This window comes from Procambarus clarkii, chromosome 65 (genome assembly GCF_040958095.1).
Source record: "Procambarus clarkii isolate CNS0578487 chromosome 65, FALCON_Pclarkii_2.0, whole genome shotgun sequence".
NCBI lineage: Eukaryota > Metazoa > Arthropoda > Malacostraca > Decapoda > Cambaridae > Procambarus > Procambarus clarkii.
Window position 1 is genome coordinate 16,177,873 of NC_091214.1, and position 13,940 is coordinate 16,191,812.

Here is a 13,940-nt window from a genome sequence, read left to right on the forward strand (position 1 = left end):
TCCCGCCACCACCACCACCAACAACAAACCTTCCCCCCACCACCACCACCACCAACAACAAACCTTCCCGCCACCACCACCACCACCACCAACAAGCCTTCCCCCCACCACCACCAACAACAACAAACCTTCCCACCACCACCGCCACCAACAACAAACCTTCCCACCACCACCGCCACCAACAACAACAAACCTTCCCACCACCACCACCACGAACAACAACAAACCTTCCCGCCACCACCACCACCAACAACAAACCTTCCCACCACCACCACCAACAACAACAACAAACCTTCCCGCCACCACCACCACCACCACCACCAACAACAAACCTTCCCGCCACCACCACCACCACCACCAACAACAAACCTTCCCCCCACCACCACCACCACCAACAACAAACCTTCCCCCCACCACCACCAACAACAACAAACCTCCCCGCCACCACCACCAACAACAACAAACCTTCCCACCACCACCACCAACAACAACAAACCTTCCCGCCACCACCACCACCACGAACAACAACAAACCTTCCCGCCACCACCACCACCAACAACAAACCTTCCCCCCACCACCACCAACAACAACAAACCTTCCCCCCACCACCACCAACAACAACAAACCTCCCCGCCACCACCACCAACAACAACAAACCTTCCCGCTACCACCATCAACAACAAACCTTCCCACCACCACCACCACCACCAACAACAACAAACCTTCCCCCCACCACCACCACCACCACCATCAACAACAACAAACCTTCCCCCCACCACCACCACCACCACCAACAACAACAACAAACCTTCCCCCCACCACCACCACCACCACCACCACCACCAACAACAACAAACCTTCCCCCCACCACCACCACCACCACCATCAACAACAAACCTTCCCACCACCACCACCACCACCAACAACAACAAACCTTCCCGCCACCACCACCAACAACAACAAACCTTCCCGCCACCACCACCAACAACAACAAACCTTCCCGCCACCACCACCATCAACAACAAACCTTCCCACCACCACCAACAACAACAACAAACCTTCCCCCCACCACCACCACCAACAACAAACCTTCCCCCCACCACCACCAACAACAACAAACCTTCCCGCCACCACCACCAACAACAACAAACCTTCCCGCCACCACCATCAACAACAAACCTTCCCACCACCACCACCACCACCATCAACAACAAACCTTCCCACCACCACCACCACCACCATCAACAACAAACCTTCCCACCACCACCACCACCAACAACAACAAACCTTCCCCCCACCACCACCACCACCAACAACAAACCTTCCCACCACCACCACCACCACCACCACCACCAACAAACCTTCCCACCACCACCAACAAACCTTCCCACCACCACCACCAACAAACCTTCCCACCACCACCATCACCAACAACAAACCTTCCCCCCACCACCACCACCACCACAAACAACGAACCTTCCCACCACCACCACCAACAACAAACTTTCTCACCACCACCACCAACAACAAACCTTCCCACCACCAACAACAAACCTTCCCACCACCACCATCAACAAACCTTCCCACCACCACCACCACCATCAACAAACCTTCCCGCCACCACCACCAACAACAAACCTTCCCACCACCACCACCACCACCATCAACAAACCTTCCCACCACCACCACCACCATCAACAAACCTTCCCGCCACCACCACCAACAACAAACCTTCCCACAACCACCACCACCATCAACAAACCTTCCCACCACCACCACCACCATCAACAAACATTCCCGCCACCACCACCACCACCACCATCAACAAACCTTCCCACCACCACCACCAACAACAACAAACCATGCCGCCACCACCACCAACAACAAACCCTCCCGCCACCACCACCACCACCACCATCAACAAACCTTCCCACCACCACCACCACCAACAACAAACCTTCCCACCACCACCACCACCAACAAACATTCCCACCACCACCACCACCAACAACAAACCTTCCCACCACCACCACCAACAACAAACCTTCCCGCCACCACCACCACCAACAACAAACCTTCCCACCACTACCAACAAACCTTCCCGCCACCACCACCAACAAACCTTCCCGCCACCACCACCACCAACAAACCTTCCCGCCACCACCACCACCACCAACAAACCTTCCCGCCACCACCACCACCACCACCAACAAACCTTCCCGCCACCACCACCACCACCAACAAACCTTCCCGCCACCACCACCACCACCAACAAACCTTCCCACCACCACCACCAACAAACCTTCCCCCCACCACCACCACCATCAACAAACCTTCCCCCCACCACCACCAACAACAACAACAAACTTTCCCGCCACCACCACCAACAACAACAAACCTTCCCGCCACCACCACCACCACCACCAACAACAACAAACCTTCCCACCACCACCACCACCACCAACACACCTTCCCGCCACCACCACCAACAACAACAAACCTTCCCGCCACCACCACTACCACCATCAACAACAAACCTTCCCGCCACCACCACCACCAACAACAAACCCTCCCGCCACCACCACCATCAACAACAAACCTTCCCACCACCACCACCAACAAACCTTCCCGCCACCACCACCATCAACAACAAACCTTCCCACCCCCACCACCATCAACAACAAACCTTCCCACCACCACCACCAACAAACCTTCCCACCACCACCACCACCAACAACAAACCTTCCCCCCACCACCACCACCAACAACAAACCTTCCCACCACTACCACCACCACCACCATCAACAACAAACCTTCCCCCCACCACCACCAACAACAAACCTTTCCGCCACCACCACCACCAACAACAAACCTTCCCCCCACCACCACCACCACCAACAACAACAAACCTTCCCGCCACCACCACCACCAACAACAAACCTTCCCCCCCACCACCACCACCAACAACAACAAACCTTCCCGCCACCACCACCACCAACAACAAACCTTCCCGCCACCACCACCACCACCACCAACAACAACAAACCTTCCCGCCACCACCACCACCACCACCAACAACAACAAACCTTCCCGCCACCACCACCACCACCACCAACAAGCCTTCCCCCCACCACCACTAACAACAACAAACCTTCCCACCACCACCACCACCACCACCAACAACAACAAACCTTCCCACCACCACCACCACCAACAACAAACCTTCCCACCACCACCAACACCAACAACAACAAACCTTCCCGCCACCACCACCAACAACAACAAACCTTCCCACCACCACCAACAACAACAAACCTTCCCGCCACCACCACCAACAACAACAAACCTTCCCACCACCACCAACAACAACAAACCTTCCCACCACCACCACCAACAACAACAAACCTTCCCGCCACCACCACCAACAACAACAAACCTTCCCGCCACCACCATCAACAACAAACTTTCCCACCACCACCACCAACAACAACAAACCTTCCCCCCACCACCACGAACAACAAACCTTCCCACCACCACCACCACCACCATCAACAACAAACCTTCCCACCACCACCACCACCAACAACAACAAACCTTCCCGCCACCACCACCACCAACAACAAACCTTCCCACCACCACCACCATCAACAAACCTTCCCACCACCACCACCAACAAACCTTCCCACCACCACCATCAACAAACCTTCCCACCACCACCACCAACAAACCTTCCCACCACCACCATCACCACCACCAACAACAAACCTTCCCCCCACCACCACCACCACCACTAACAACGAACCTTCCCACCACCACCACCAACAACAAACTTTCTCACCACCACCACCAACAACAAACCTTCCCCCCACCACCACGAACAAACCTTCCCACCACCACCACCAACAACAACAAACCTTCCCACCACCACCACCAACAACAAACCTTCCCACCACCACCACGAACAAACCTTCCCACCACCACCATCAACAAACCTTCCCACCACCACCACCACCATCAACAAACCTTCCCACCACCACCACCAACAAACCTTCCCACCACCAACAACAACAAACTTTCTCACCACCACCACCAACAACAAACCTTCCCACCACCACCACCACCAACAACAAACTTTCCCACCACCACCACCAACAACAAACCTTCCCCCCACCACCACCATCACCACCACCAACAACAAACCTTCCCACAACCACCACCACCAACAACAACAACAACAAACCTTCCCCCCACCACCACCATCACCACCACCAACAACAAACCTTCCCACCACCACCACCAACAACAACAACAAACCTTCCCACCACCACCACATCAGAGGTCCGCGGTTGTTCAACGTCCTCCCAGCAAGCATAAGAAATATTGCCGGAACAACCGTGGACATTTTCAAGAGGAAACTAGATTTATTCCTCCAAGGAGTGCCGGACCAACCGGGCTGTGGTGGGTATGTGGGCCTGCGGGCCGCTCCAAGCAACAGCCTGGTGGACCAAACTCTCACTAGTCAAGCCTGGCCTCGGGCCGGGCTTGGGGAGTAGAAGAACTCCCAGAACCCCATCAACCAGGTATCAACCAGGTATCAACCACCACCACCACCAACAAACCTTCCCGCATTGAAATTAAATATAGAGCCGACTCACACCACACTCTTTGGGGGGTTGAAATAGTACAAAGAAACTAATGCATTACTTGCACAATAAATTAGATACTAATATTCATAAAAAAATAAGACCTTAAGATATCAATGCATAGCAATAACAATCAATGGTAAAGAATATATACTGTTATATATAATGTTAATTAGTATTCTAGTTAATTAACAAACTAAACAACAGCTTAGCTGTGTGGTAAATAGTGGTAAGCGTGTGGGCAGTAGTGTCCAGAAAACTTGTTGAAACAGGATGTCCCAGGACACGTGACTGAGGTAGAGGCGTATCTCCCTTCTTGTCACTAGGTCACAAGCTGAAATACGGGTAGATTGTAAAATTGGCCTATACGAATATTAACTTAATCCTATTTCGACGTGAAATTATGGAGGCGACCTGATATAAGACTCACTTGTTGATATTAAGAGTCCATGAGGCCTGAAGACAAACATCTTACCTGTTAAATATTTGTAATCATAAATTATAACAATAAGTAGGGACTTAGCGTCTTATTTGTTTGCCGAGCTGAGTGTCTGAGTAATAACGAAGCTGCCCCAGCCCTCTGGCATCCGCTACTGCTAGGATGACATAATTACGGGCTGGTAAACTTTGCAAGCTTCGGACTCTGCTTCTCTGCCGCAATAATGGCTGCCGTCCTCTCCTCCCGTCTCGCCCGCGCATGTGCAATAGCATGGAGTGTTGGAACGGAGAACTTTACTTCAATAATTTATTCAACTATCCGAGTTAATAAGGATAAGGTTTATTATAAGAGAGCTAATTTTAATTAACTTCTCGTCATATAACAATTAATATGAAACGATGTTCATATAGACGAAAAAGTTATAGAGGGAATTCTTTCCTCCATGTATACATGTGATATCAGTATGTACTGTATATAGTGATCCCCAGCAAATAATGCTCTATTATTATATCACTAGTAAACATATTATCACCTAATAATTCTTAAGAGAGAATGTTGATATGAAGGGAGAATTGAATGCAAATCTTTGAAATGTAGATAGTGTTTCCTTCGGTCGGTCGGGCTGACATAACTTCGCCATAGATTCTAGGAAACTTTTGGCGTGGTTATTAAGCAGTAAGAAATATATTAAAATTATTACTTTACTGATTAGTAATGTTAAAATATAATAGTTAGTACAAAGATCATTTATCAAAGTCATCCTTAACATTGACAAAACTTTCTATATTTTGTTTAGTAATAAATCCTCAAATGAAATTAATCTAAGAATAAACAATATACAAATCAGTAGTAAAATTGATGGTAAATTGCTTGGTGTCCTCATCGACCACAAGCTGAATATCCAGGGACACATTCTAAATATATAAAAAAAAGTTTCAAAAACTGTTGGCATTCTTTCTAAGATCAGATATTATGTACCACGCCCTGCCCTGGTGACTCTATTACTCCCTTATCTATCCATATCTCAACTCTGGTATTTGTGCTTGGGGTTCTACTACCCAAAATCATTTACGTCCTCTAATTACTCAACACAAAGCTGCTATTAGAACAATATCCAACTCTGGCCCCAGACATCACTCAGTACCCCTACCCAAATCTCTGAATATGTTGTATATTATGTCACTGCACATTCTCTCATGTGTACTCTATATATTTAAAACTCTGAACTGCAATGTCAATCCTGACCTTAAAAGCTTCCTACAAGGTTGTAACTGAACCCATGGGCATCACACCAGAAACAAATACCTATTTGATATTCCAAGAGTACGACAAACTAGAAATGCTCTACAAATCAAAGGACCCAGAATGTGGAATGACCTTCCCAATCATACCAAAGGCTGTACCTCTCTCAACTAGTTTAAGAGAAAATATACATAAATATAATGAAAATGTGAAAGTGAGTGAAAGCGAGTGAAAATGTACACTCGCCTGGCGTTCCGCGAGCACTATGTCCTGGGTTCGTATCCTGGCCGGGGAGGATTTACTGGGCGCAATTCCTTAACTGTAGCCTCTGTTTAACGCAACAGTAAAATGTGTACTTGGATGAAAAAACGATTCTTCGCGGCAGGGGATTGTATTCCAGGGACCTGCCCGAAACGCTATGCGTACTAGTGGCTGTACAAGAATGTAACAACTCTTGTATATATCTCAAAAAAAAAAAAAAAAAAAATACTACCTAATAAACTCCATGTAGCCTACCTTACTCCTAAATGTCAACCCATGTCTTACTATTTTAAACAATGCTGTTTGTTGACCAACTTGTATAATTGCTATTTTCTGCCATGTTCCACTTTTTTATTTTTTCAACACAATTTATACTTAAAGCTCAATATATATATATATATATATATATATATATATATATATATATATATATATATATATATAACAACGCCGGATCCTGGACTCAGCCCAAGCACCCAACTGAACGCTATGAAGACACCCTACGAGACCACTATGAACACTAATAGTCTCAATGAGGACAGGAAGCCTGTGGCTTGTCAGAGTTTCCCCATTTGTCCTGATGATTTTTCAAGCTGGATTTTAACTCGGCAAAGATTTGCCGTTTACGGCTTCGGTGGGTAGGCAGTTCACTGGGTTTAAAACCCTGTGGGTGAAAAGGCATCTCCTGTTTTCAGTCTTACATTGTGGCTTGTTGAGCTTGAAACTGTTGCTCCTTGTCTGCGTTCCATCTGAAGTTGTCAGGATCAACATCCTCCAAATTGTTCAGTATTTTGAACGTTTCGATCAGATCAGCCCTATCATGTCTGGTTTATTACGGGCTATTCATGCCCGTGCCACCTCTTGGGTGGCTTAATCTTTATCAATCAATCGTCTGGTTTAGAGTGTTGTTATCCCTGTAGCCCTCAACCTGTCCTACTATGAAAGTTGACTTTGTTCTGGAATTGTTTGTGCTGCCGGTGTTGAACTTTCTCCAATGAAGCTGTCTTCCTGAAGGTGAGGTCTCCACCAACTAGATGACATAACATCTATAAACCTGCCTGTAACCCCAGGCGTCGTTCCTTCCTGGTTAGTTGAATATGAATTATTTCTTGCCAATACCATAGTTAGTGCCCGCGGGGAGAAGTCTGACGTTTTCCATCAACCCTGGAGGTGCCAGACGCCGTCACAACAGTGAGGATAGATCAAGAGTGTCAGGGATGTGATCGAGGTTCCTTGTGATGCAAGCAGCAATTTGTTCTGAATATTTCTTGAATAATGGTGTCTCATCGCTGAGGCCAAGCTGAAGACTCATGTTACGAAAACAGGAACTGAGTGAAAGGTTTTACCACAGAGTGCGCGGTGTGGGAACTTCCGACTGCAACGTTATAATAGTCTTCCTTCACAACACCCACATGTTACATGTCCACTTGGGCAATGTCAGCCACAAATTTCTTAGTATATACACAGGACATTATCATATCTTTAAAGGCACCTGACAACGAACAAACGACAACTATCAAAGGTCACAAAGTCTACACACAATTAGACCATCACAATAGTTACTCTGACCAATACACCCCTTTGTATTTGTATTAGTATTTGTGTGTACGTCTGATACCATACTACTTGTGAGGGAGGAAATGTATATGTTTACCTCTCAGAATGTTTGGTAATGTGTTTATTTGTGATGTGTGTCTATGTATATATTAACACGTTGTACTGAATGGGGTGAGAATAGCTTGAGCTACCTCATCCCTTTGTGTGTATTTTACCTCAATAAACTTATTTCAATTTCAATTTCAATTTCAATACACTGAAATAATTGGCAGATACAACGCCATGAAGGACAAGGCAGCGGGGAGGTATCTCGCCCAAATATCAATATCCAAGAGGTTTGAATAAGGAAAGGCAACTATCAGGAGAAAGCACCAAGCCATTTTGACTAAATAACACTTGGAAGGGATTAGGATAAGGATATGGGATGAGACGCAGGGAAGGAATGGTTCCCAACCACTTGGGCAATTGGGAATTGAACGCAGATCTGCAGGAAGCGAGACCGTCGCTCTACCGACCAGCCTAAGTGGTCGATATCAATACAACCTATCCTGGTACAATGAACGTCACTTTTCGCTCGTATGCGTTACCCAGAGCCAAAATTGTCGACGTACTAGACAATGGAAGCGGCTGGCAAAAGTGACGTACTGTCCCGTTTTCTGTTTTGGGTCCTCTGGAAGGTTAGGAGAGGACACTTTAAATTGACCGTTTTCTTGACTTTAGGAAAGCTTAGGGAGGAGGTGCTGGTCAATAGCCTGCTAGCACAGGAACATTCTACCATCCTGGAGACTAAGGCAAAACATTCTTTCTTTCTTTCCTGCCCGAAACTCTTTGCGTAATAGTGGCTTTAGGCATTGTATGTACTAGCTTACATACATTCTTGTAAAGCCACTATTACGCGTAGCGTTTCGGGCAAGGTCCTTAACCCTAATTTCCCCGGAATACGACCCCGCCGAATCGTTTAACAACCAGGTACCCATTCACTGCTGGGTGAACAGAGGCTACAGTTAAGGATTGGCGCCCGGTCAATCCTCCCCGGCCAGGATCTATCTATAAATCCATCAATATTTGTATCACCCCTTGTATGTATGTATTTTACCTGAATAAACATTTGAATTTGAATTTAAACTCAGCTCGTACTGCGCCAGCCATCATCGACCGGGTAACACCTGGGTAACAGGTGTTACCTCAGGTGTTACTAAGTAACACCTGGGTAACAGGTGTTACCTCAGGTGTTACTAAGTAACACCTGGGTATTTAGAGGGAGGTAATGACAGGATTTTTAATGGTCTGTGCTTCTGGGTAACAGAAGCAGCTGTTACGGGCTGCTCCCTGGTGTGTGTGTTGGGGGGGGGGGAGAGGGGGACTAGTTAGTTACAGTTGAGAGGCGGGCCGAAAGAGCCAGAGCTCAACCCCCGTAAGCACAACTAGGTGAATACTTGGGTAGGGGGCCTCGCGGCTGAGTGGATAGCGCCTGGGAGTCGTAGTCCTAATGACCCTTGTTGATTCCCGGTGGAGACGGAAACAAATGGGCACTTTCTTTCGACCTTATGGCCCTGTTCACCTAACACGAAAATAGGTACCTGAGCTATATCGTAGCTCAGCCGATTAAGGCAGCGTCTGGGATGCTCTCGGACACAGGTTCGAATCCTCATCACGGCCCTTGTGGATTTGTTCATAGGTACCTGGGAGTTAGACAGCTGCTACGGGCTGCTTCCCGGAGGTGTGCGCTTTGGATTTTATATTACCACAGACTATTAAAAAAGCTGTCATTACCTCCCTCTAAATACTCCTTCTTAGGGGTGTGTGTTAGAGAATTATATATAGTAGATATAATAGTGGAAAAATAGATTGAATAGAAAGGCGGAGTTCAAGAGCTAATGGGTCACTTCTGCAGACACAAACAGTAAATACCTATATCATTTCATCTCATCCTTGTTGGTTATATATTATATTGCTGCACCTAACTGGTATCCACTTCCCCCGCCGCCCCCGCTGGTCACGACGGCCTCAACACAACGCCCCCACCGCCCCCGCTGGTCACGACGGCCTCAACACAACGCCTCCACCGCCCCCGCTGGTCACGACGGCCTCAACACAACGCCCCCGCCGCCCCCGCTGGTCACGACGGCCTCAACACAACGCCCCCGCCGCCCCCGCTGGTCACGACGGCCTCAACACAACGCCCCCGCCGCCCCCGCTGGTCACGACGTCCTCAACACAACGCCTCCACCGCCCCCGCTGGTCACGACGGCCTCAACACAACGCCCCCACCGCCCCCGCTGGTCACGACGGCCTCAACACAACGCCCCCGCCGCCCCCGCTGGTCACGACGGCCTCAACACAACGCCCCCGCCGCCCCCGCTGGTCACGACGGCCTCAACACAACGCCCCCGCCGCCCCCGCTGGTCACGACGTCCTCAACACAACGCCTCCACCGCCCCCGCTGGTCACGACGGCCTCAACACAACGCCTCCACCGCCCCCGCTGGTCACGACGGCCTCAACACAACGCCCCCACCGCCCCCGCTGGTCATGACGGCCTCAACACAACGCCCCCACCGCCCCGCTGGTCACGACGGCCTCAACACAACGCCCCCACCGCCCCCGCTGGTCACGACGGCCTCAACACAACGCCTCCACCGCCCCCGCTGGTCACGACGGCCTCAACACAACGCCTCCACCGCCCCCGCTGGTCATGACGGCCTCAACACAACGCCTCCACCGCCCCCGCTGGTCACGACGGCCTCAACACAACGCCCCCACCGCCCCCGCTGGTCACGACGGCCTCAACACAACGCCTCCACCGCCCCCGCTGGTCACGACGGCCTCAACACAACGCCTCCACCGCCCCCGCTGGTCACGACGGCCTCAACACAACGCCCCCGCCGCCCCCGCTGGTCATGACGGCCTCAACACAACGCCTCCACCGCCCCCGCTGGTCATGACGGCCTCAACACAACGCCCCCGCCGCCCCCGCTGGTCACGACGGCCTCAACACAACGCCCCCGCCGCCCCCGCTGGTCATGACGGCCTCAACACAACGCCTCCACCGCCCCCGCTGGTCATGACGGCCTCAACACAACGCCTCCACCGCCCCCGCTGGTCACGACGGCCTCAACACAACGCCTCCACCGCCCCCGCTGGTCACGACGGCCTCAACACAACGCCCCCACCGCCCCCGCTGGTCACGACGGCCTCAACACAACGCCCCCACCGCCCCCGCTGGTCACGACGGCCTCAACACAACACTTCTCTTTCCCTCAAGTCATATACAATTCTATATTAAACATTGAAGTTAATTTTTCAAACTTCTTTCCCAAGTGAACATCAAATCAAATACAAATATTTATTCAGGTAAAGTACACACATACAAGGTGAGATACAAAACGTTGATGGATATATAGATAGAGCTAGTACTTACAAGGCCTAAAGCCACTATTACGCTAAGCGTTTCGGGCAGGAAAAACACTAAGACTAAAACTTAATACTAATTCATATTAAAGTATAAATTGTGTTGAGAAAATAAAAAAATAAAAAAGGGGAGGAAGATAACAAGAACTGTAGAGGAGATTAATGTTAGATTCATCTAACCCTTTTGGTCATATGTAATAACAAAATTATGTTCTGATGATTCTTTATTATGCACCCCATACTCATCCCGTGGGCGGTGGTGGAAAGGGTTACAGAGGTACACAAGGTCTCAGGAACTGAACCCTAGAGTTCATTTAGCAAGTGACAATCTCTTATCACTTGCTTGGCTACATGAACCACGGGGGTTCAGTACTAGATGGGGTACCCGGCAGTGCCCGGGTCGACATCAAAGGTTTGCCCCATTTAAGAGCTCAGAGCGTCCAGAATGCAACATGCATTTTGCGCGTCAATGTCTGAATTTTGCAATGACTAATCTCATTAAAAGTGGTCAATGGGGCTAACCCCGACCCGCCTATGACAGTCCCCTTCCCTCACATCCACCAAAGTTTCACACAAAACTGTTTTAATGGTTAATTCGGTCTAAATCAAGTCGTTTAAAAATAGTTTGATCAATTTTATTCGTTATATTACTGTGGGAAGATGTTAGGTGAAGCATGAGAAGGGAGCGGGCGAGCGGTGAGGCAGCAGGAGCTGAGCCAGACTGGTGACAAGGCCGCCGGCACCACGGGTTACCACACAACACTGGCCACCATGTCTTCTCACACAGCGAAAGTGGCCACGTGACTGACAACTCACCATGATGTCTGCACCCATGGCTCCTAACGCAACCATCTTAGTTAACACACACACACACACACACACACCCCCCCCCACACACACACACACACACACCACACACACACCACACACACCACACACACACACACACAATACATGGATGACGAAATGCTAAAAAAATTGTTCACGACTTTTGTTAGGCCAAAGCTAGAATATGCAGCGGTTGTGTGGTGCCCATATCTTAAGAAGCACATCAACAAACTGAAAAAAAGGTGCAAAGACATGCTACTAAGTGGCTCCCAGAACTGAAGGGCAAGAGCTACGAAGAGAGGTTAGAGGCATTAAATTAGAGGTTAGAGGCAGACAGATAATATATGCCAAAACTAGAAGACAGAAAAAAAAGGTGAAATGATCATTACGTACAAAATAGTAACAAGAATTGATAAAATCGATAGGGAAGATTTCCTGAGACCTGGAACTTTAAGAACAAGAGGTCATAGATTTAAACTAGCTAAACAAAACTGCCGAAGAAATATAAGAAAATTCACTTCCACAACCAGAGTGGTTGACGCTTGGGACAAGTTAGGTGTGACGGAGGTGGTGGAGGCCAAGACCGTCAGTAGTCTCCAAGCTTTATATGACAGTGTTGGGAAGACGGGACACTACGAGCGTAGCTCTTATCTTCTAACTACACTTAGATAATTATATACAAAAGTGCACTTGCATGCAATTTGTGTGTACGGAATCAAACTCTAATTTGTTTCATGCTGTCTATGTGCATGTGGCAATGCTGAGAAACACAGAGAATATTTAATAGTTTCTTACCCTGAAGAGATTCATCATTACCGAAGGTGTAGAGCGACGTCACCAGGTGTAGTGGTGTGCGGGGCAACACGTGGTCACGCGCGGTGGTGCAGGGCACAACACGTGGTCACGCCTGGTGGTGCAGGGCACAACACGTGGTCACGCCTGGTGGTGCAGGGCACAACACGTGGTCACGCGCGGTGGTGCAGGGCACAACACGTGGTCACGCCTGGTGGTGCAGGGCACAGCACGTGGTCACGCCTGGTGGTGCAGGGCACAACACGTGGTCACGCCTGGTGGTGCAGGGCACAACACGTGGTCACGCCTGGTGGTGCAGGGCACAGCACGTGGTCACGCCTGGTGGTGCAGGGCACAGCACGTGGTCACGCCTGGTGGTGCAGGGCACAACACGTGGTCACGCCTGGTGGTGCAGGGCACAACACGTGGTCACGCGCGGTGGTGCAGGGCACAACACGTGGTCACGCCTGGTGGTGCAGGGCACAACACGTGGTCACGCCTGGTGGTGCAGGGCACAGCACGTGGTCACGCCTGGTGGTGCAGGGCACAGCACGTGGTCACGCCTGGTGGTGCAGGGCACAGCACGTGGTCACGCCTGGTGGTGCAGGGCACAGCACGTGGTCACGCCTGGTGGTGCAGGGCACAGCACGTGGTCACGCCTGGTGGTGCAGGGCACAACACGTGGTCACGCGCGGTGGTGCAGGGCACAACACGTGGTCACGCCTGGTGGTGCAAGGCACAACACGTGGTCACACGTGGTGGTGCAGG

General features: G+C 49.9%; 1 protein-coding gene across 1 annotated transcript in view; it reads right to left on the reverse strand.

The window, feature by feature from the left end:
• LOC123771090 (uncharacterized) overlaps positions 1-13,661 on the reverse strand; it is a 54,073-nt gene extending 40,412 nt beyond the window's left edge. Inside the window, exon 1 of the mRNA XM_045763413.2 lies at positions 13,176-13,661. Coding sequence (XP_045619369.1) covers positions 13,176-13,193 — 18 coding nt within the window. The 5' untranslated portion in view covers positions 13,194-13,661. The remainder of the gene's footprint in view (positions 1-13,175) is intronic.
• Positions 13,662-13,940: the final 279 nt, after the last annotated feature.